The 23,594-nt window shown below is 48.0% G+C and overlaps 1 protein-coding gene across 1 annotated transcript in view; it reads left to right on the top strand.

Moving 5' to 3' along the window:
* MARCHF4 (membrane associated ring-CH-type finger 4) overlaps window positions 1-22,965 on the top strand; it is a 104,804-nt gene extending 81,839 nt beyond the window's left edge. Inside the window, exons 3-4 of the mRNA XM_012446332.3 lie at window positions 1,815-2,007; window positions 21,157-22,965. Coding sequence (XP_012301755.2) covers window positions 1,815-2,007; window positions 21,157-21,524 — 561 coding nt within the window. The 3' untranslated portion in view covers window positions 21,525-22,965. The remainder of the gene's footprint in view (window positions 1-1,814; window positions 2,008-21,156) is intronic.
* The last annotated feature ends 629 nt before the right edge of the window (window positions 22,966-23,594 follow it).

Raw genomic sequence — 23,594 nt, forward strand, 5'->3', positions numbered from 1 at the left:
TTCTGTGCCTCTATATTTGGCATTTTTGAAGTCTAGAGGAGCAGGAGAAAGTGAGGATGATGGATGCTTCAATGGTAGAAACAAAAACTCAGCCAGAAGCCCTCTTTCCAGGCAGTGGGCAGGCCCTGGAAAAAGCATTTGTTGTGCATGAAAGAAGTCTGTATGATGAAGTCATCTTCTGGAAAATCCGTTCATTATGTGTAACCCTAGGCTGGGGGAAACGGTAGAAAATGTAAAGGCCCAATTACCTGTAATGAGAGGCTATTTGTATAATTAAATGTAGAGGCTGATGTCGTATGTCTGGACCAGCCAGTGACACGTTTCCCAACAGTTACAATTCCTTGGGGGCCACTGGCCAGGCCAATCCCAGCTGCAGCCAGAATGAATCAATGCTTCCATCCAGGTCTCCCTGTGGGCAGAGTGAAAGTAGGCTGCCTTTCCTCCGAGTTCAGAGTGAAATGCTTTGTGGGGGTGTTCTTGGCAGAGCGTTATGCAAATCTCTCCGATCAGAAGATGTCCTTCCCCCCACCTTCCCAAATTTGATCCTGTCAGTCCTCTGCTTAAAACCATTCATGTCATCACATCTACATAGAACAAACCGCAAAGTCTCTGCCTGTTCTACAAGGTTCTGTGTGATCTCTCATTCTTCCTTTTCCAGTTGTCTCACCCCACAAGCTCTTTTACTGTCTTCACTCCACCCACTCTCACCTTCTCCCAGGCTTTTTATCCTCCCCATGCTTTCTTCTGGCACAGGCCTTTGCACACGCTCTTCCCTCTGCCGGAAGCGGTCTTCCCTCCTTTCTTCGCCTAGTCACTTTTTAGTCAGCTCAAGCATTGCTTCCTCTGGGAATTTGAATCCCCCTATCACAGGCTCTCACTGTGTCATGTTCCTCCCTGACTTACCCTTGATGAATCGCATGTGCAAATAATTATATTGTTGTCTAAGGTCCCTAGACTATAAGCTCCATAGGGGCAGGCACCTTGTCTGTTTTCACTTAGGGCTTTATTGCCAGCACCTAGCATAGTGGCCAGCACATGGAAAATACTCGATATATATTCCTTAAGTGCATGAATAAACCCCAAGTTAAAAATCTAACTCCTGGCTCCTTCAGACCTGTACTGCCTGGACCAGCCATAGAATCACAGAATTTCAGAGTCGAAACTCACCAACACCCTAGACTTTAACCCATGTGTCAACACTGCTATAAACACAGTGCTTTTTCTGTTAAAAAATGAAATATCAGTGTTGATATACATTCAGTAAGTTATAAGCTGTTTTTCTTCTCTCTCCCCACATTTCATTCCCTTGTCTACAGAATTGGTAATCTCTAGCACATAGATTAAGTGGCATGCAAGGTGATGTTGTAGAAAGCAAGAAAAAAAAATCCAAAAGATCAGAAACAAAAGGCCTGTGCTCGCTCAACACCTATTACTGAGAAAATAGACTCTGTTGCTCTGAAAAGAATCATCTGGGAGCCTAGAACGCCACCCACACTAGCTCTGCATTTTCAACATTCCCTCCATTTCTCTGTCCATATCATAATCAAGTCTAAGGGTCTTCCTTTCCAGCCATGCCCTCCTAGAGCCCCCTCCTTACAATGGACTGTGATCATTTGGTGTGACAGAGGTTTCCTTTGCATCAAAACTTCAATGTGAAGTTCAGAAACCTGAAAAATGCCCATTGTACCACAGGTTGGAAAGCCCTGGCTTAAATCCTATATCAGAGGTGAGCTATTGGAGCAGTAGACGGAAGGGGGTGGGAATGGGATGAGGGCATCTGAGCGACTGCTAACTGGCCACTCTTTCCCCCACAGTGGCAGGCCATCTCTCTGACGGTCATTGAGAAGGTTCAGGTTGCAGCCGCCATCCTGGGCTCCCTCTTCCTCATCGCCAGTATCTCTTGGCTCATCTGGTCCACTTTCAGCCCCTCGGCAAGATGGCAGCGCCAAGACCTCCTCTTCCAGATCTGCTACGGGATGTATGGCTTCATGGACGTGGTGTGCATAGGTGGGTCTGGGGGCTTGTCTCCATGGGAAGTGGGGACCCATGTGCTCATGGGATGGACAGATCCCTCAGCGTCCCCCATTGTGGGAGGCCGAAGCAGATATGGTCAGAGGCTGGAGACCTGTGAGCTCAGGAGAGGCCAGAGACTTGGATTCAAGGGGTAGATGGGAAGCGGGAGGAGGCAGGGCAAAGAAGGAAGATCTAGATCTTTCCCAAACAAATTTGTCGTGCACAGTTGAAGATAAAGATGAGGCTTGCCTCTAGGAGGATTTGAGAAAGGTTGTTTGTCTATACGCCTCAAGCAGGATGTGCATGACTTCCTCTCCACTGTGCACACCACACTGCCAAGTATGACAAGGAGGCCTGCCTGTTTCATTCCATTCTCTTCACAGCAAAATGCCTAGAGACAGCCATGATCGAATCTGCCCCGACTACCTGCATTTTTTTTAGCTTTCTCTAAGCCTGTTCTAATGCCCTGAGTTTCTCTAGTCCAGTGGTTTTCCAGCTGTGTGTAGTGCTGGGCCCCACGCACAGGTCCAGGCTCCCACATCCCAACCAGGGAATGGAAAACGATGCTTCACAGAGAGGCTTCAGATTCTCACTCCTGTTTCTTCATGGCTTCTGTTCTTGTATTTACATGGATTTCTATTCCAGATAAGGTTTTGTTTAAAGGTTTCAGTGTGTTAGAAAAAAAATTGGACCAGGCACGGTGGCTCTTGCCTGTAATCCCATCACTTTGGGAGGCAGAGGCAGGCGGATCACCTGAGGTCAGGAGTTCGAGACCAGCCTGGCTAACATGGTGAAACCCTGTCTCTATTAAAAATACAAAAATTAGCTGGTCATGGTGGCAGATACTTGTAATCCCAGCTGCTCAGGAGGCTGACGTAGGAGAATTGCTGGAACCTGGCAGGTGGAGGTTGGCAGTGAGCCGAGATTGCGCCATTACACTCCAGCCTGGTAGACAAGAGTGAGACCGAGTCTTTTAAAAAAAAAATATTGGAACCCACTGCTTTAGATCCTGCTCCTTCCCTGACCCCACCCCCAAGTTTATATTCTTCCTTTCTTCCACCATGTAGTTTGGGTGGTGAAGGGCTGGGCCTTTCTCTTTCCTCCCGCAACAGATGATTACGGCTGTTGACTCTGAAGACTTGGTCCCAGCAGCTAAGGAGGTGGGGAAGCACTGGTCAGACATCCCACCCTGGAACTCTCAGATTATCCCCTAAGTCACAGTCCTCGGAGCATTAGAGTTCCACAGTTGCCCTCCCTGAGCATTATTAGTATGTATATTGTATTAAATAGGCTACAATTCTCTGTTTGGCAGGAAAATATCTATTAGCTAGAATTTGGCTGGGATGATGTTTGTGTGAGTTTCTTTGGAGTTCTTTAATATTAGGGGTCAGAAAAACCTGGAGACTTACATACTGGTTGCAGCAGCCAGAGACCAGGGATGCTGGAACTTGTAACCTTGTCTAAGCCATCTTGTTGTCTCTCCACGTTCGCTAAACCAATACATCAACTCCAAGTTCAAGAGTCTTTTAACTATGGCATCGAGGCAGTGAGAGAAGCAGACAGCCCAGGTTTGGAGGACTGTGAATGGGGAACAATTTGACATTGACACATTCTAATTTTCTTTTCCCTCCTGCCAAACTCTCCTCCTACTCCTGCTGAGCCCTGGATTATTGATGCCAAAAGCCAGGTGTGTCTCCATATGGAGGTTTACAGCAGCTCTGGTATGGAAGGGGGAAACAGTGGAGGGGCCCCTCTAGCTGCCCTTCATTCTCCTTGAGGCAGGCTTTAGATCAGTCTCTGATGTGTCCTTCTATGAGACATGCTTTCTTGTCACATGATGTATTAGTCAGCTAGTCAGCATTGCCTGCAGTAACAAAGAATTCTGAAAATCATAGTGCCTTACAACAAACTTGTATTTCCCATTTGGGGGTTTGGGAGATGGCTGTGGTTCTTCTAGGCTTGGCTGGGCTTAGCTTCTCATTGTACATTGGGTTCAGGCCTGCTCTGAGTGTCTCCTCATGCTGGGACCCAGGCTGAAGGAGCAGGGACTACTGGATGCGCTATTTTCCTCATTGAATGCAGGAGAACAAGAGGGCTTTGTGGAAACTTGCAATGCATCTGAAAGCATCTGCTCAGAACTGGTGCACTGTCCCTTCTGCCCACAGCCTATTGGCTAACACAAGTCATCAGTAAGCCCAACATCAGTAGGAGAACAGGGCAGGGAAATATGTTCCTTCCCTGGAAGGAGCATGGACAAGAGAGAGGAGCATAAATACCCGCTACCATGGATGGCTCTAGAGATTTGAAGACCACATTGAATATAGAAGAGACCATGTCATCGACCAGTCTAGTTCACTTGCTTTGCAGCTGAGAGAACTGGGGCTCAGAGAGAGGAAATAATCTGCTCAAGGTTCTTATCTAGGATTAAAAGCGAGGTCTTCTGACTCACAACCCAGTGCTCATTCCATTAGCCCTCTTGCACCAAATGGCAGGAGTCCCATGGTATGACTTATGGGAAACCTGCAGATGCCACCTGTGATTTTGAGTGCACCTGGGCCCTCTCACAAAGGGGCTGTCATACATAGGTCTATTCCCTGTGGCTCTGAGCCTCCCAGTGCTCCTGCTCAGGCTTGCCTGGCGCTCTGGTCTCTCCTGCTTATGGTGTCTCTCTCTGAGTAGGGCTCTGTGCCATCTCTCCTCCTCCTCCTCCTCTTTCTTGGCTTCTTTCTAGCTGCCTGCCTTTTCCCTGGCCCACTTCTATCTCTCTAATTCTATTTCTTATACACATGTGGCACTCAGTCTTTCAATTTATGGGAGACACAGAGTGGGCTGAATATTGAGAGTTTTCATTGTTTTTCTTTCTTAGAAAAAAATAATAGCCTCAGATACAGAAGCACACCATAATTTATCCATTCTGTGCTGAGAAGTCAGTGACTGCTTGGAGAGAGCCAGAGGATGGGAGGGGAATGCAGAGGGACCCGAATTGCTTTCAGTGTCATCCAAAAGTGGTGAGATCTATTGACATTTAGACCATCTCACCTTTAAGGGGTTCAGACAGCTCTATCATTGTATTGATTATAATAAGAACCTATTTCATTTCAGAGCATGACCTCGGGGGCAAGGATTTGTCTTCCCATTTTTCAGATGTGAAATTCTGAAACGGAAGCATTCTGACTCCCGCAGCAGAGTAGGACTCTCAGTTCAGCGTTTTTCTAGGAGAGGCTGTCCACAGGGGAAAATGCCGGGAGAATAAATAAAAAGGAGTAATATGTGATCTTGCAAGAGAGTGGGAGGTGCCAGGCAATGGTGAGAATCCACAGATAAATTCTTGGGGTTGCAATGATGGGGATTTTGATGATGGCAACATGATGATAACCAGTAGTGATGATGGTGGTTTCAGGGTGAAATTCAACTTCTCCTTCTGTGCAGTATTCTGTCCAGCAGAGGGAAAATGCATCGTATTCCACAAATAGGTGTAAAAATATCTGCTTTTTAGGGGCTCTCTGGAGGGAGAATCGGGTACAGCCTGCAATGCCTGCCAAGGATATCTTTATTTTTAGGCTCAACTAGACATTCTGACTCATGGAGACTACCAGAGAGCACAGTTGGCATTAGATTCACTCAGGGCAATGTAGAACAGGAACCACAGCCTCCCGTAGGGCAAGTCGGGCTCACCTCTCGAGGGAGTCCTCACCGCACTCCACATCCTAGTCCCCAGCTATAGTCTTGGCTCCCAAACAGTAGCTCAGGAGCAAGAAGATAAGACCCACAACCAAGGGTATAGGGTCCATCAGGGCATCATTTCCAGGGTTCCTGCAGAAGTCAAACTCAGTTCAGGCCACTGTGCCTAGGGAAGCCCAAAGCCACAGGCTCCCAGCAGGCATTCGCAGTGAAGCACCCATCAACCAGGGGTGCTTTACAACCCAAGTGATGCTGTAACAGCCCACACTCCCCCTTCATCAAATTTCCAGGGGAGAAGAACCAGAATGCCCAGCCAGGGTCCAGTTTGTTTTGAGAGAAGGAGAAAATGTCCCCATCACCCCTCTCCTACCACCTCCTGCCTCCACCCATGAGCCTGGACCTCTGGCCACCCAAACCTGATGTGCTGAACCAAGGAGAGATGGAGAAGCTAGAACAGGGAACAGAGACCTGGCTGGGACTACCAGAAGGAGGCGCAGTGTGGTCTTCTTGCTGCACGAAGGTGGAAACAAGGGCAAGAGCCAGAGGAGGCATCTGTCTTACATTCGAGGCATCTAACATTTGAGGCATTCAATGGTTTCGAAACCTGATTAAGTTAGTTTGCTTCCACGAAAAAGGGGGAAGCTTTCCTTCCAGAAGTTCTGAGAGAGCAGAAGAAGATAATGTGAATGGGGAGAGGAAGAGGAGGCTCCCTGGCAGAGAGTGGGTGGAAGGGTTTCAGCAGAGGGGCATCCTCTCAAGAAATGCTGGTTGAGAAAAATGTTGACGAAAAGCATCAGTATCCATAGGCCCAAGCTCCTTGGATGGGTGGAGAAATTCAGCACCTGAGATAAAAATGTTATCATCAGGAGAAAAGAAAATGGATCTGGCCCCGTGTTGACTCAAAAGGCTGAGTAAGAGAAGAGGAACAAAACCATCTGCTACTATGAGTCTCTAGACTTGCTCTATATTTCAGATACCAAGGAAAATTTGTTTATTCCCTGAGACTGTCAAATGGCCACAGATAGTAAAGAATATGAGTAAACATAAAATGGCTGGTTTTAATGAATCGTCAACAATGTATTTACCTTTCCTATGGGAGTGGTGTGCTGAGGGACAGCTCATGAGAGTGGGAGGGGCTCCGAGGAGAAACTCTGCGGGAAGCCAACGGCAGCTCTGCAGATACGTCCTGCTGGGAAGCCAGGAGGATGCTGTGTGAGACACTGCCTGCTTGCTGCTCATGGAGCCGCTCCAACCCCATCCACAGCTGTATCTACCCAACTGGCTCTTAGGACAATTAGCAGTCAGTGAGAAGACTCCAGAGCAGTGACTATTGGAGGATGGCCCAGGGCTTACCAAAGGATTATGCCTGAAATGATTGCCTGGAGAGTCTGAGCTCCCTATTTGATGCAGCACAGCTCCAGAGTTGAGGATGATGGCTTTAGACTTGGTTATACCACAGGGTTGTACATTTACTGATACAAGCTGCCTCAACAGACAAAGCATCTCTTAGCTTTGGGTCCTGACTTTCTAGACTAATGCATGCCACTGTGAAAGCCAAACGTAAGTTGCTTTGGCTGGAACCAACTGCAACATCCCTGCAAGAACAGAGGGAAACCGATTAAGGGTACGACCCCAAAAGATAAGCAGGACAAGTATTAGGATGCATATTTAACAGGTGAGGAAAGGCTTAAAGCAGCTGTGCTCCCAGTCACACAGCTAAGAAAATGGTAGAGCAGAAGATTGAACCAAGAACCCCCGGCTCTAATTAGGGCTCTTTCTATTATCTATTTCTTCTCTGATTGTTCTGTAAAATTGCAAATGCAGAGCTTGGTTGGGGAGGCAGGTTGAGGGGGAAATTAGTCCAGTAATATTTTGACCCACAGGATAACTGCTGGTAACAATCAGAAATTCAGTGAGCCCCAGCTGCTCCTGTCCTATATTCAGGGTTTGGGAGGTCAGCCATTGTTGCATCTCCTTTTTGATCGTGCTATTTTGACATCAGTTGAGAGAGAGGCCTGCGAAATTGAGATGAAATTTGATGTTTTATCTTCCTATAAGATGCTCTGGTGAAAGGGTCATCAGGTGGGAGAAGCTAAATCCAGTTAACATGAACTTGGGGAATCCATTCATTCATTAATTTAAAAATATTTATTCAGGCCAGACACAGTGGCTCATGCCTGTAATCTCAGCACTTTGGGAGGCCAAAGTGGGAGGATTGCTTGATACAGCCTGAGCTGTAACAACATAGGGAGATCTCATCTCTACAAAAAAAGGGGGAAAAAAAAAAGCTAGGTATGGTGGTGTGTGCCTGTAGTCCCAGCTACTTGGGAGGTTTAGGTAGGAGGATCACTTGAGCCCAGGGGGTCAAGGCTGCAGTGAGCTATGATGGCACCACTGTACTCCAGCCTGGGTGACAGAGCAAGACCATGTCTCAAAAATATGTATATTCAGAGGAACCTGGGTATATGCACTCAAATGAGAAAGTTACCTGCTTTCAAGAATCTTTCTTGTTGTTGGGGAGGCAGACAAGGTAATCACTGAACCCTATGTAATAAGAGCTGGGACTAGGTCTGAACATAGGGGTGAGTGTGAGTCCAGGAAAGAGGAACCTGAGTCAGAGGGGGTCACATCTATTTCTTCAGTAACTTTTGTTGGCTGCCTCGTTTTGTTCCCAAAACTAGAGAACATTCACAAAAAGATGACTAAGACACAGTTCCTTGCCCTCAAGGAGCTCATAGTCTACAAATAAATCACAATTCAGGACAGACTGTGCACGGTCTAGGGGAAGGCAGAGCAGAGCAGAGAGCAATTGACTGTCCTGGGGGAGTCCAGGAAGGCTTCTTGAAGGAAATAACCCTATCTTTGAGTTAGTTTCCGAAGACAAATCAAAGTTCATCCAGAAGAAGGGAGATCATTTCAGGCAGAAGAACTAGCATTGTATGGAGGTGCAGAGACATGAGTGAGCCAAGTATGTTTAGGAAATATTGGGGAGTCTGTATGGCTCAATGCAAATAGCCTGGGAGGTGGGTGATAGGCAATGGGTTTGGAGAAGTTGGCCAGGTCAAATCCCACAGGGTCATGAGTTCTGTGCTAAGTCACTCAGATTTGACCCCACTGGTGGTGGGGAGACATTGATAAAATTTCAAATGGGAAAATATGATCAGATATGCATTTTAAACTGAGAACTCTGGCAACTATAGAGAGAATGGGTTGGAGCTGGACAGGATAGGGAAGGGAAGGACGTCATTGGAAAATGCTTGTAATAGGCTAAGCAAGAAACAAAGAGATGCAACATCGTGGCAGTGGGGAAGAAGTAGAGGGGTGACCCTGACAGGTATTTAGGATGTAGATTTGATAGGATTGTTTGGGTCCCTTCCAGGTGAGTGAGAGTCCCAGGGTGTGGCTTGAGAGGGGAATGCGCACCATGGTGGAACCAGAGAATGCGATGGGCAATGGATAGAAGAAAGGACAAGCAAAGGGTATGTCCTCGGCAAAGGTACCAAAGCAAGAGGACTATCTTAAGCCTAAAATCCAGGCAGAAAGGCAAAAGCCTCTCTAAGCCATGAGTTTGTAGTAGAAGAGAAACAAAATGCATAATGAAACATTATGGAATGCAAGGAGAAGGCAGTACCAAGAAGAGGTCTCTGTTTTCAGGGTAGAAAGAGGAAGAGGCCTTTTATAGCACACAGGTGGTCCCCTCTTGTGATGTAGAGGAAGATGTTGAGGGTATTGGTCCCGTTCTGACAAGGGATGGTGACTGATGGGCTTGGGGGTGGTGATAAAAGAGGGTTAAAAATCTCTGGTAGGCCAGACATGGTAGCTAATGCCTGTAATCCTAGCATTTGGGGAGGCTAAGATAGGATAATCACTTGAAGTAAGAAGTTTAAGACCAGCCTGGGCAACGTAGTGAGACACATCTCTACAAAAATTTTAAAAATTAGCCAGGCCTGGTGGTGCACACCTGCAGTCCCAGCTACTCAGGAGGCTGAGATGGGAGGATCACTTGAGCCCAGGAGTTTGACGTTATAGCGAGCTATGATTGCACCACTGCCCTCCAGCCTGGGTGACAAAGTGAGACTTGTCTAAAAAAAAAACAGGGACACAGTGGCTCACGCCTGTAATCCCAGCACTTTGGAAGGCCAAGGTGGACAGATCATGAGGTCAGGGGACCGAGACCATCCTGACTAACACAGTGAAATCCGACCTCTACTAAAAATACAAAAAATTAGCTGGTCGTGGTGGCGCATGCCTGTAGTCCCAGCTACTTGGGAGGCTGAGGCAGGAGAATCACTTGAACCTGGGAGGCGGAGGTTACAGTGAGCTGAGATCATGCCACTGCACTCCGGCCTGGGTGACAGAGCGAGACTCTGTCTCAAAAGAAAAAAAAGAAAGAAAGAAAAGAAATCCTCTGGTGCATGCCCAAATTTCTGTAGGCAGTTGGATAATGAGGCTTGAAGACATATTTGGAAGTGAACAATAAAAGGTGTTTGAAGCTGTGGGTTTTGATGGGATAATGCAGTGCTCAGAGAGTAGGTGGCTGAGGACAGAGGACTAGGGGACACTAACCAAGTAAGGGATGGGTGAAGACAGAGAAAGAGAAAACAGGAGGAAGGACTGAGTCACAAAGACCAGAGTGGTGGGTTTTCCAAGTGGCAGCAGTGCTACAGAATGGCCCAGGGCTCAGCTTCTTACTAACCGTGTGACCTTGAGGAATTGCCACCTGTCTCTCCTTGTCTATGAAATAGGGTAATAACACCATCATCAGAGGGCTGTCCAGAGGTTTGAACACTGTGGCACACGTAAAGGACTGTGCCCTCAGGTAATGATCAGGGACCAGGTAAGAAGCGCTTGATTAGGCTGGATTCCCCTCGGAGGGAACACTCAACAAAGGTTTGCCAAAACTGTTATAATCTGAATGTAGCCTCAGCCTAGATATAGAAATCACCAGAACCTGTGTCCTCGCATAATTAAAAGTCTGCTCTTATTTGGAGCTGTGCTTTTTCTTGAAGGTTCTTGTTTCCCTCACCCATGCCCCCTCAATGAGAAGATCTGATTACATCTAATGTCCTCATTCCACCTGCCTCCTGTTCCGTCATCTGTAATGATGCTGTCCTCTGCTGCAGAGAAGCTGACAGAGCCTCCCAGCAAACAAATGGTGCATTCTCTGCTCCAGTGGGTCAAGTTATTAGGATTTAACAAGAGCAAATTAATTAAGGGCTTTGGCACCAAGAAAACATTTTTTTTTTTTTTTTTTTACTTCACAGACCTAAGAGATTGGACATCAAATAGTCAACTCTGCAAAAATGAGGCTCTCTTCTTTGTCATGTTTGTTTTTAACTTGTGATTGAAATGGGGTCAGGGGAAGGAAGGAAAGGAATGTTCCTGAAATTATTTCTATAGCTTTAAAACAGTAGAATATGGTAATCAGCAAAATTATGTAATTTTTTGTTGTTGTTAAAGTTTCCTCTGTGTGTGGCCCCCTGAGGTTCTTTTCAGTGATTTAAAGATGGCTGGGCCCTGTCCTCTGAGATGAAGGGATTTAAGTCTCATTTTATAGCAAACAGGCAGAGGGCGGGGGCAGCAGGATTGTACAAACATTTTTCTTTCAAACCTAATTTTAATCCATGCTAACTACGAAACATATATGTGCTACAAACATTCCTTCCTCTCCTCCTAGCTGTAAATGACCCTACCTGTAACACCTTTTAATTCCCTGATTAGGAAACTTGGAACATTTGGTGGAGGCAGCCTAGTGCAGTACAAGAAACTAGGAAGCAGATCTAGGTCTGAAGACCAGAATAGCCACTGTATTAGTCCATTTTCACACCGCTGTAAAGAACTTCCCTGAGACTCGGTAATTTATAAAGGTAAGAGGTTTAATTGACTCAGTTCCACATGGCTTGGGAGGCCTCAGGAAACTTATAATCATGGTGGAAGGGGAAGGAGTCACCTTTTTCACAAGGCGGCAGGAGAGAGAATGAAGGAGGAACTTCCAAACACTTTTGGATCTTGTGAGAATTCACTCACTGTCACAAGAACAGCATGGGGGGAAACCACTCCCATGATTCAGTCACCTCCCTCCCTTGACATGTGGGGAGTACAGGTCCCTCTCTTGACACATCGGGATTACAATTCAAGATGAGACTTGGGTGGGGACAGAGCCAGAGCCAGACAGTATCAGCCACTAATAACCTCTGTGCCCGTGGGCAAGTTACTCCCTCTCTCTATAACTAGTTCCTCATCTATAAAATGAGAGGGGTGAACCCGACAACCTCCAGGTTCCTTCCAGGTCTGACATCCCAGGATTTGATGTCAATTCCACACTGAGATGTCAGGGCTCGCAGAGGCTGACACTTGTGGCTGTGGAACTTTCCCAGCAATGTTGAGCTGGGCCGCAAAACTTATATAAGAAGCAGGAGCCACAGAAACTGGTGAGATGATGCCCATCCGTGTTCTGTTACTTGCATGTCTTTCTAGATTCTGTGTTAACTCCTTCCCACCTACCCAGGGCCTCCTGTGATGGCCACTTATCTCCACAGCCAAGTGGCTGGATGCTTAGAGATGAAGATGACCGATTTAGAAGCAGATGCGCCAAATGAGCACTGTCTCCTTCCAAGGAAACCCCTTAAGAGGCACTTCATTTATCCCAGTTGTGCTGACGAAGCTCAACATATATTAGGAATATCTCTTGGGAACTGTCTTTGGCACAGAACAGATTCAGGAGTGGCCTGTTGGCAGTGGGTTTGTGGCTAGAAATAGCCCCAGTGTGATACATAAGGTGGATGCTCAAGTCAGCTATGCATTTGGGGATCAAGCAACATTTGGGGATCCCAATACATTTGGGGATCCAGCTAATACATGCCATCAAGCAACAAACTTCTTTTATCGTGTGGCCCCCTAACCTAGAGCTGAAGGTGTGTTAGTTAGAGTATCTTCCTGCAGATATATAAAAAAAATAAGCCCCTATGTATCCATGGTTAACCCAATAGAAGTTCCTGAGCAGTAGGAGATTCTCTTCCACATAGCAATTTGGAGTCCCAAGTTCCTTCCACCTCTGGGCTCCACAGGCCCCTTGGGCTGCTGAGTCTTTTGCCTTCAGCTAATAGAAAATTAAAGAGAGCATGAATAAGTCATCTTTTGCCCCAGCCCTGCACACATTTTCCCTCAATACCCATTTCTTTTTTCTTTCTTTTTATTTTTTATTTTCACTGGGCAATATATAAAAATCAAATGGAACGAGTGCTCCCTAGACCCATTTCTTAAATGCCGGCCTGGCTCGTGATCACATTCAGTACCAGTCACCTGGTCTCACCTTGGTGCAAAAAGCTAGAAAATGTAATTTCTTCTCAGTGGCAACTTATACCAAGGAAAGAGAGTAAGGAATTTTAGTGGATAGTCAGCCATCTCTGTCACAGAAGGCCAACTCCATTGAGCAATTTCCAGAAATGTTCTGAACTGGGGTAGCCCAATAGGAGTAAATACCCTATTCCAAGGGTAATCCTTGGGATTTTAAAACACATCTCTGATTAGTTATAGAAAGGTGTTGACATGTTTACTTAAATAAACTACTTTCATAACTTTATGGTTACTTTATAATAAGCTTTGTAATTTTATAATAGCTCATGTGATATGCAGCCTGGCCATACCTGTGCCCAGCATAAAGCTGCACCCTGGAGAATACTGGGCAGGTGATGTTGTCAACCTGGCCTCTCCCAGCAGCACCTCCTGAACCCACCAAAAATAGCTAGTTATATTCATTTCTTTCTTTTTTTTTGAGACGGAGTCTCACTCTGTCATCCAGGTTGGAGTGCAGTGGTGCGATCTTGGCTCACTGCAACCTCTGCCTCCCAGGTTCAAGTGATTCTTCTGCCTCAGCCTCCCAAGTAGCTGGGACTACAGGCATGCACCACCGTGCCTGGCTAATTTTTGTATTTTTAGTAGAGACGAGGTGTCACCATATTGGCCACGCTTGTCTCGAACTCCTGACCTCAGGATACGCCTGCCTCAGCCTCCCAAAGTACTGGGATTACAGGTGTGAGGGGATTACCGCACCCAGCCAGATATATTCATTTCTTTTGACCCTTGCCTGATATGTGCTTTGGTTCAGGTTCTCAGCAGGGCTGGGCAGTGGAGGAGTGGAATCTGGAAGATGGGTGTTTGGCAATGGTAGGGCTTCAGAGTAAAACACTACTAGGTCTCACCCAATAGCTGTCTGAGAGCAGGGAATTTTGCATGGAAGGAGAGTGCCTCTCTGCAGTGGGAGAGGAGGCACGGGTGTGAGAATCAGTTGGTTTCTAGAGCACTTTTTAGCTGGGATATGTCGTTCATCTATAAACAGTGACTCGACTGAGGGTTGGGAAGGAGAGCAGTCGGGAGATGAAAGAGCAGGTGCTTGTGTTGGGGAAGAGGCTGCCAGTGAAGGAGGAAGAGAGATGAGTGGGCTTTTCTTGTGTTCTGTAATCTCCCCCACGATAATTGATATCATGTGACATTGAATGTTACATGTGTTCCAGGCACCGCACCAGGTATTGGCATGCAGGGCTCATTACTTTAATCTCATAATAATCCTATGAAGAAGGGTTTATTGATAAGAAAACTGAGTCTCAGAGAGAGGAAGTCCCTTACCTAAAGCTGCAAGATGAGTAAGTGGCAAACACTCTGAAAGCTTAATATTAATACATGCTCACTGATAAGTTAACTCTCAGTTGTGGGGTACAAAGGTCTTTGGGTCTAGGAGAGGAAGTATTTCTCTCTCCCATTTCTTCCCATTTTCATGTCTATCACATCTGGAGGTAGATTACTTTTTTAAATTACTTGTAACTCTTTTGGTGATCAAAATGTAGAGCCTTCTGTGAGGGATAAAAACCATGGCCTAGCCTAGCGGTCCACATATAGGCAGCATCAGCCTCACCTGAGGCTTCTTAGGAATGCAGATTCTCAGGCCTCAGCCTTGAGCTACTGAGCCAGGAGGCCTCTAGGATTACAGCCTGGGAATCTGTCTTAGCAAGTTGTTTGGGTGATTCTGATGCACGGTAGAGTGTGAAAGGCAGCTGGGTGTGGTGGCTTATGCTTGTAATCCCAGCACTTTGGGAGGCTGAGGTGAGAGGATCGCTTGAGTTCAGGAGTTGAGACCAGCCTGGGCAACATGAGAAAATCCTGTCTCTACAAAAAATACAGAAGTTAGCTAGCCATGGTAGTGTGCACCCGAAGTCCCAGCTACTTGGGAAGCTGAGGTGGGAGGATCACTCGAGCCCAGGAGGTTGAGGCTATGGTGAGCCATGAACGCATCACTGCACTCCAGCCTGGGCAACAGAGAGAGATCTAGTCTCCAAAAAAAGGGTAAAAAGCATTATTCTAGACTTGTCAGCAACTCTTATGTCACTTAACCCAGCCCACTAGCAGGACACGGAGTCAGTGTGGAATTCTGATGACCTGTGGAGCTTGCAGCTTTATGAGGACGAAGAGCCCAGAAGGTGGAGAGACATTTGAAAGACGAAGGAGACGATACTTCTAGAACTGGATTTCCCACAAATACAGCCCAGGGTTGGGTGCATTGTAGGGGATCACTAGAAAACCATTAAATTAAATTTTAAAAAGCTAGAAAGGACTTTATCAAAACTTTTTGGGTTTCTGATGTTACTATGCCCCTCATTTCCCATTTTCTCCTCCTATGACTTCTCTGCCTCTGTTCACCAGCAGCCTTTCTTCTAATGGAATCCAGCTTCTTTCTCTATCCACTGCCATTTCCCATCCCTCTTCCCTTTTTCCCTCCTCTTCAACCTTGGCCACGTCACCTGCTCCTATCAGACGAGCCCCAGTTATTCCTGTTTTGTTGGCATGTCAGCAGCCAAGGAATCAATAAGGAATTTGTAGAGCAGGGAGCAGAGGGAGGGCTGCGAGGAGTGGATTTGAATGAGGTAGTTTGTGCTTTTCCCTCTTTTGCCAAACAAGCATTATCTAGAAAAACAGGTGCATCCTCCTCACCTTCAGCCACCTATCCATTAAAATGGTTTAATTACTTCCTGAACACTAGACAGTTAGATAATTGGAAGGCAGCATTCACGCCAGAAATTTAAGTCACACTCTTCACTCAGGATAAAATTGTCTGATCAAGAAGCTAATTGAGAATCAAATGTAATAACCCTTACTGGAAAGGGTGAGTTTGGGGCTTCAGAAGACCCCGCTTCTCTTTCCCCAGACTCCATCTCTTCCACTGTCATCATTACACTCCTGGTGCTGTGTTAGCTGCTGGAGACTTAACCAGTCCGGGCTCTGTCTTCAAGAGGCTTACAGTCTGGAGAAAAGAGCATAGCAACGTTCAAAGAAAGTCTGTGGGATAAATGGACAGATGAATGTCTTCAGTGCCAAGGGTGCATAGGTGCACATTCAAAAGGTTGGCAGAGATGATGGGAGTTGGTACAGTTGGGAGAGGGTGAGAGAGTGGGACAGAAAGGAAGTCTCTTTGTTCAGCATCTGTCAGACCAGAGCAGAGGGTCCACCAGTGATCTTCAGGAGATTTAGTACAAGGACAATTTGTCTGGTTTTTTTCCCCCTCCAGGGAAATGGTCTTTCCTTTCATTAGATCCTCAAAGTGGTGTGATCCAAACAAAGGGCTAGAAACTCCTGAGGCTCCCTCTCTTTCAATGAACCGTGAAGACTTGTTGGGCGATGCATGATTTCAGATTCAGCTTGAACACTGGAAGAGAAAGTGGCCATGCGGGTGGCTCTGTTCTCCAAGAATTGCAGCCTCTTGGAAACTGAAGAGGCGCTGAGGTTTAGCACCAGGTGGCTGGGGTGACTCATTGCTGCTTGCTCTGAGCCGGCTCCTCCCCTGGATCCTCAGTGGCTGTGGGATGAAACCCGCCATGCCATCATCTCACCTACCAGCACAGGGCCCGGCTCCTGGCAGCCTCACTCTCTGCACCAGCATCCCTTTCCTGCTCAGCTCATTCCTACATCTGAGCCCGTCTTCCCAGCCCTTCACCATGCCCTCTGCACCTCATGGTCTGTCATTATCGACCTCCTCTCTGAGCATTCTCTCCATCTTTCCTACCTGAAGCATGGCTGTCTCCTGAGAACACTATTTCCCTCACACTGGTGGTGACTGTTCTTTCTCCAATACACTGCACCTTGTGTGATCTGGAGGTGGGGTCCGTGTCCTTCTTGATTTCCATTATCACTCACAGCTACTTCTCTTCCATCATCCTTCAGAAGCCCCAATGCATCCATCTATCTTCCTTTCCCTTCCTTCCTTCCTTTCTTTCTCTTTCTTTCTTTTCTTTTCTTTTTTCTTTTTCTTTCTTTCTTTCATTCTCTTTCTTTCTTTTTCTTTTTCTTTCTTTCTTCTTTCTCATTCTTTTCCTTCCTTCCTTTCTTCCTCTCTTCCTCTGTTTCCTTTCTTGGGAGTCTTGCTCTTGTCACCCAGGCTGGACTGTAGGAGCATGATCTCAGCTCAGTGCAACCTCTGCCTCCCAGGTTCAAGCAATTTTCTGGTCTCAGCCTCCTGAGTAGTTGGAATTACAGCCATGTGTCACCATACCTGGCTTATTTTTGTATTTTTATTAGAGACAGGGTTTCACCATGTTGGCCTGGCTGGTCTTGAACTCCTGACCTCAGATGATCGACCCGCCTCAGCCTCCCAAAATGCTGGGGTTACAGCCATGAGCCACCACGCCTGGCCGAAGTGCATCTTTCTTTACCACCCATTTTCCCTTCTGGATGCTGTTGGCTGCTGGCCGCCTACTCAGTCCTCAGATGCTCTTGTCCACCTGCTCATACACTCCTCCCACTCCTGTCCTCGGCACCTGCATAGATCAATGCTCGGCAGAGACAGGGCTGTCCCCCAGAGGCATTTTGGAAATGCCTGGGGTTTGTTTGTCTGTTTTTCAATGTAGTTGCGCTGCAGCATTTTCACCGAAACATATTGTTTTGTTATAAAAGATTTCCCTTTATTATTTTTATTTTACATTATCTGTTAGGACATTATATTACTTTCAAGACATAGTAGCTTATAGTAGCTTATGAATTTCATTTCAGGATAGGAACGGGGATGTTAAAATATATTGGTTATAAAAAGGGGATGTTTGATCCAATGGCATTGAGGATGGCTGATGCAGATAATCTTTCCAATGCCCTGGCTTTGCTCGTGCTCCAAAGATCTTTTCCTCCAGCACACTCCAGCCCCAATCAAATGGTCACATCCTAGAATCATAATCACCAGTAACCACACCGCTTCTAAGATCTGGATTTAAACATCCCACTCTCTGACCATTACCCCCCATTCACTGACTCCAATAATCCTCCAACTTTGTAGAGGCCTCCTGGCCTTGACCCTCTCACTTTCCACCTTTCATGATTCCTTATACCTTTTTATTCTCCCTCATCCCCAGCCTGGGCTCCGTGGCCTAGCATGATAACCATTCTCTTGCAAGCACATTTAATTCTCATGTCTGCTTGCCCAGGGTAACAGTCTACCCTGGTGAATCCCAGGTGTCTTCTTCCACATGTGCACCTGGGCAAGCAGTTTGAAGGGTTGGAGAAAAATCACACAATCAGTGCTGAGATTCACTTCAGATTTATCTCAAATGGACACTTAACAGAGTGAGCTAATTCTACCACATCCCCCTTGTAAATTCACACTCCTACATTCCAAGATAATTATTTCCCACCTTCTCCTCTCTCCACAAATCTTTAACACTTCCTCCCTTATCTCTTCTATCTTAGCTGATGACTTCGTGGCGGGGGGAAGATGTACTTGGAAGAGAACTACCTGATTTTCCCCCTGACATTTCTATCATTCTTCCTCCATCTGTGCCCATGGAGTCAGTGGTCATTTCCCATTTTACTCAAGCTGATCACTTGATAACACTGAAAAAAGTCACTGCACCCTTTCTCAACCCTTGCCTAGGCTTTCGGGTCACCACACTTGCTGGTCTTGCTTCTACCTCATTGGTTGCTTTTTTTTTTTTCTTTTTTTGAGACAGAGTCTCACTCTGTTGCCTGGGCTGGAGTGCAGTGGCATGATCTCAGCTCACTGCAACCTCCACCTCCCAGGTTCAAGTGATTCTCCTGCCTTAGCCTCCCGAGTAGCTAGGACTACAGGTGCCCGCCACCACACCTGGCTAATTTTTGTATTTTTTTGTAGAGACGGGCTTTCACCATATTGGCCAGGATGGTCTTGAACTCCTGACCTTGTGATCCACCCCCCTCAGCCTCCCAAAGTGTTGGGATTACAGGCAAGAGCCACCGCGCCCTGCCTTGGTTGCTTCTTTTGAGGCTCATTCACTGGCCCTAACTCTACCAAAGCCTCCACCAAGCCTCTAAACGTCTGAGGCCCAGGACTCTGTCACTGGCCTTCTTTTCTCCCCTACGAGGTCTCAGCCATTCCCAGGTGTTCAAGTTCCACCTCTACACCGATGGCCCCCAAAGACATTCAGGTTCCAACGCCTGAACCTGTCAATGTTACGTTATATGGAAAAGGACTTTGCCAATGTGATTAATTTAAGGATCTTGAAAGGGGGACAGTATCCGAGATTACTAAGGTGAGCCCTAAATGTAGCCACAAGTGTTCTTACAAGAAGGAGAGGGAGATCTGATGCCAGAAGAGTAGTAGGAGAGGTGAGAACAGAAGAAAGAGGCTGGAGCGATGCAAGTAAGAGGCAGAAACTGCAATTTCTAGAAGCTGAAAAAAGGCAAGGAGATAGATTCTTCCCCCTCAAAGCCTCCAGAAAGAACCGGAAGGTGCCCTGCCGACACCGCACGTCAGCCCAGTGGGATTGATTTTAGACTTTAGTTCTGGTCTCCAGAACTGTAAGAGAAACATGCGTGCCATTTTAAGCTACCAGATGTGTGGTACTTTGCCACAGCGACAATAGGCAACAAATCTGGTCACCGCAGCCACCACACAAATCCATAGCCCGCCCCTGGTACCCGCCACATCTCAGGAAATGTTTTCCCATTCATGCAGCCGCTGAGGCCAAGAGCTTCCGAGTTGTGCAGATCTTTCTCTTCACTCCCACCTTACCAGTCAGCAAGTCTTCAGCTCTACTCCCAGCCTGACTCCAGCAGTTTCTCACTGCTCCACCGCCACGACCCAGGTCAATGTTGTCGCCATTTCCAACTCGCATGACGTCACCGCTTCCTGCTTGGTCTTCCACTCCTCTTGGCCCTCTTCACAGGAGCCACAGGGGGCTTTATGGAGGGCGAATTAGATCACATCATTTCCCCTATTGAAACCAGTGGTTTCCCATTGTAATCAGGATAGAATGCAAATCCCTTGGCGTGGCCTGCAAGGCCCTACCATCCATTGGCCTCTGCTTGCCTCCCCTCCCTCCACTTCCTCACCGCTGCACTGTGTTGGTCACGCTGCCCTTCTCTCTGAGCTCATTGATTCCATTCCCACTTCCTGGCCTTTGCACTTGGAGTTCCTACCACCAAACAGCTCGCTCGCCAGATCTTGGCATGGGTCTCTCCTGTTCATCAGCTAAGTCTCAACTCAGATGTGGTCTCCTCCAAAAGGCCTTTCCCACCTCTTGCTAAAACAGGATCCCAGTGCCCGCAGCCAGTGGCTATTTTACCCCAGTTACCTTCCTTAAGGCATTTTTCAGCACCTGAAATGGTCATATTGGTTTGTTTCCACGTCCATTGTGTGTCCCCGAGAAAATGTAAGCTCTCAGAGGGTGTCCTGCTGACCACAGTATCCCCAGTGCTTGGCACACAGTAGGCACACAATGATTATTTCTTTGCCTTGCTGCCTGGTGTAGCTTGTTTCCACCTCTATCACTGACTCTGGCAGATATAACTGCGATCTCTCCCAGGGCCGTTTGCATCTCGGTAGCGTTGGGGTATCTCCCAGGGCCGTTTGCATCTCGGTAGCGTTGGGGTATCTCCCAGGACCATTTGCATCTCAGTAGCATTGGGGTATCTCCCAGGACCATTTGCATCTCGGTAGCGTTGGGGTATATCTCTCAGGGCCGTTTGCATCTCGGTAGCATTTGGGTATCTGTGCAAAGAGCTAACCAGTGGGGTTTCCAGCAATCTTTAGCAGGTGTGGAGTGACCAACCATGGGCTTTCTTTCGTGGTGCTTTAAAAGCACACAATTCACTCAACATCTGCCAAGCACTGGGTGCCATGGATACATAATAGAGGCAGGAAAAGATATTTATATTACGCCTCAGTGGATGAATGTGAATTTTGTCGAGGCAGGAACGGGGTGGGGTGGGGTGGAAGTGGGCGAAGGCACTGCCTGAAGGTGCTCAATTATTTCACGGACTCGGCGAGTCGGCCCCTCCACCTTCTGCCTCCCAGAGACTTGCTGAGCCTAGGAATCTCGGGATGGCCCTCCTGTGGCTCAGCACTGGAGCCAATGCCCATTCCTTTCATAGATTCAGAGATCGTGGTCTCCTGGCAGTGACCCGCTTCCTCTCATTTGGCCTCTGTTTCTCCTCACCCTGCTGCCTCAGGTCTCATCATCCACGAGGGACCCTCGGTGTACCGCATCTTTAAACGGTGGCAGGCTGTCAACCAGCAGTGGAAAGTGCTGAACTATGACAAGACAAAAGACCTGGAGGATCAAAAGGCAGGAGGCAGGACCAACCCCCGGACCTCCTCATCCACCCAGGCCAATATCCCCTCCTCGGAGGAGGAGGCTGCAGGTACCCCTGCCACTGAGCAGGGCCCTGCCCAGGCTGCCAGCCACCCCTCAGGCCCTCTGTCCCATCACCACTGTGCTTATACCATCCTGCACATCCTGAGTCACTTGAGACCTCATGAACAGCGGAGTCCACCGGGCAGCAGCCGAGAGCTGGTCATGAGAGTCACGACAGTGTGAGAGTTGAGGCCCAGAAGGAAGGCCGTGACCACCACTGGGGGCCCGAGCAGGGTGGGGAGGCGCGTTGGCATCCCTGGAGCCAGCAGAGGGAGCAGGCAGAGGGTAGGGGGCCTGGTGGGAGTCCTGGTGCAGGGTCGGAGCGGGAGTGAGGCTGGCGCAGGAGCAGTTCTGTGATTTCCAATCAGTCAATGCCACTCTCCACAACAGCAATGAAAACCAACACAAACTCGACAACAAAGTGCGATACAGGCTGCACCTGGCCCAGCAGAAAAAACCTGCCCCAGTGTACCCGCAGCAAGGCACCTGGAGAAGCAGAGGCTGAGGGCGGGCAAAGCCTGTGTGACTGGTGGCAGTGCCAGAGGCCAAGGGGGCCAAGAGGAAGAGCATCTGTGGTCTGCTCTGCTCTCACACTGTTCTGTTTCTCCTGGGGCTGTGTCCTGCAGGCAGCTGGGAAAGAGGGAGGCACAGGCGTGAGCTGGCAGCAACGCACTGCCTTTGGGGCTCCACACTGCCTCTGGGGCTCCTGGGCTCATTTGAACGGGCAAGATTCGCTGACAAATGGCTGTGGGGATGGTGGGGTGGATGGTCAGGGAGGGAGGTGCAGGGAGGGAGATGCTGGTGTGAGCAGCCAGAGGGAGAGGTGTGTCTCCTTTCTGAAGGAACTTCCAACCTGGAACTCCCGATTTCAGGTGGGTTCTAAGAGGGCTTAGGTTTGGAAAAGGTGTCTTTCTCTGCCCTTGTTAATTTATTTTATAGTGATTTGGCTCAAAGATGTTTACAGGACACACACACACACACATACACACCCCTAGAGAAAAGTACAGATTTCCAGTGGGTATTTCAAGCACAGTTCTGCTGCTGTGGCTTCAGCTTTGGAAGCTGTCAATCCTGGAGCAACTTTCCCAACTACCCAACCCCACCATGGCCAGGACGTGTGCAATGCCAGCCCCTTCCTGCCTTGGCACACACACTGACCCAGTCCGCTCATGGTAGGGCACGCCCAATCTAGGGGCTTTCGAGAGAGCAGCTGCAGTGGCTGGGAAGAGCTTGGCCAGTGCGCCCTAAAGAGTGGAGTAGAGCCCAGTCTAAGTATTCCTTGCTGCTTGGAACCCTCCCCAAAGAGGCAGATGGGCGGATGCTCAGTGCTTTGTGCTCCCTGGTCCTTCCTGCACTGCCAGGTGGGCCCGGGGGTGCCTGGCAGGGAGCACTACCCCTGGACCCCCACCTCACTCTCTCTGGGGACCCTGCCAGGGAAAGCCACTGGGTGGTCACCTGCAGAGTTTCTGGTTGTCACTGCACAATGACCACGTCATCCATGGGTATTAAAAGGACACTGTCAAGTACTTTTTTAAACTAGTTTTTAGGGTTTTTTAAAACTCTCTGTTGTTTGTAATATTCTCTTAAAAGCTTGAAAATAAAATTTCTTTCCCTACCAGTAGTGTCCCTTTCCATATGCGAGTTTTTCTTCCTCTTCCCTATCCTCCCTCTGTGGTGTAAACAGCCTTCTTTCTTCCTGTGTCTGCTCCACCCCTAGATTCTCCTCCATGACAAGAAATCAAGCACACTTTCATCTCTCCTTTGAGGGTATGGATGGGGCAGGGCAGGCAGGGATGTTCCCTTCTGTGTGCCTGTGTGTGAATCCACAGTGAACTCCTGGCCTCTTCTTGGCTTCCAAGCAGACAGAGTCCTTCAGGTCCCAGGCTCTCCCAAAGATTCTGCCCAGGAATCCTAGAAGCAGAGATCATTGGTGCTGGAGGAAGTCTGGAGAGCTCCACTCCGTCCAGTCATTTCCCAGAGGCTGGGGGAGCCACAGACAGGAGAGGGGTGTTAGGATCTCAAATGCCCTGACAGTTTCCTTTGACTATCAGAGGACAGCACCCACGTTAAGGCCTCAGGAGAGGGCTTGGACATATTATGAGGCAGCAGACAAGATCTTTCTCCCTTCAACTTAACCTGGCTCCCCCATCCTGGGGCTGGCTGTGGGTGCGGCAGCAACATCAGTGGAGTGTGCACAGGCTTAAAGAGCTTCCTCCCCGATAAGACCCACAATCCAGAGTTAAGAAAGGCACA

Source organism: Aotus nancymaae, unplaced genomic scaffold (genome assembly GCF_030222135.1).
Source record: "Aotus nancymaae isolate 86718 unplaced genomic scaffold, 86718_ANA_hifiasm-v0.15.2.pri h1tg000008l, whole genome shotgun sequence".
Lineage (NCBI taxonomy): Eukaryota > Metazoa > Chordata > Mammalia > Primates > Aotidae > Aotus > Aotus nancymaae.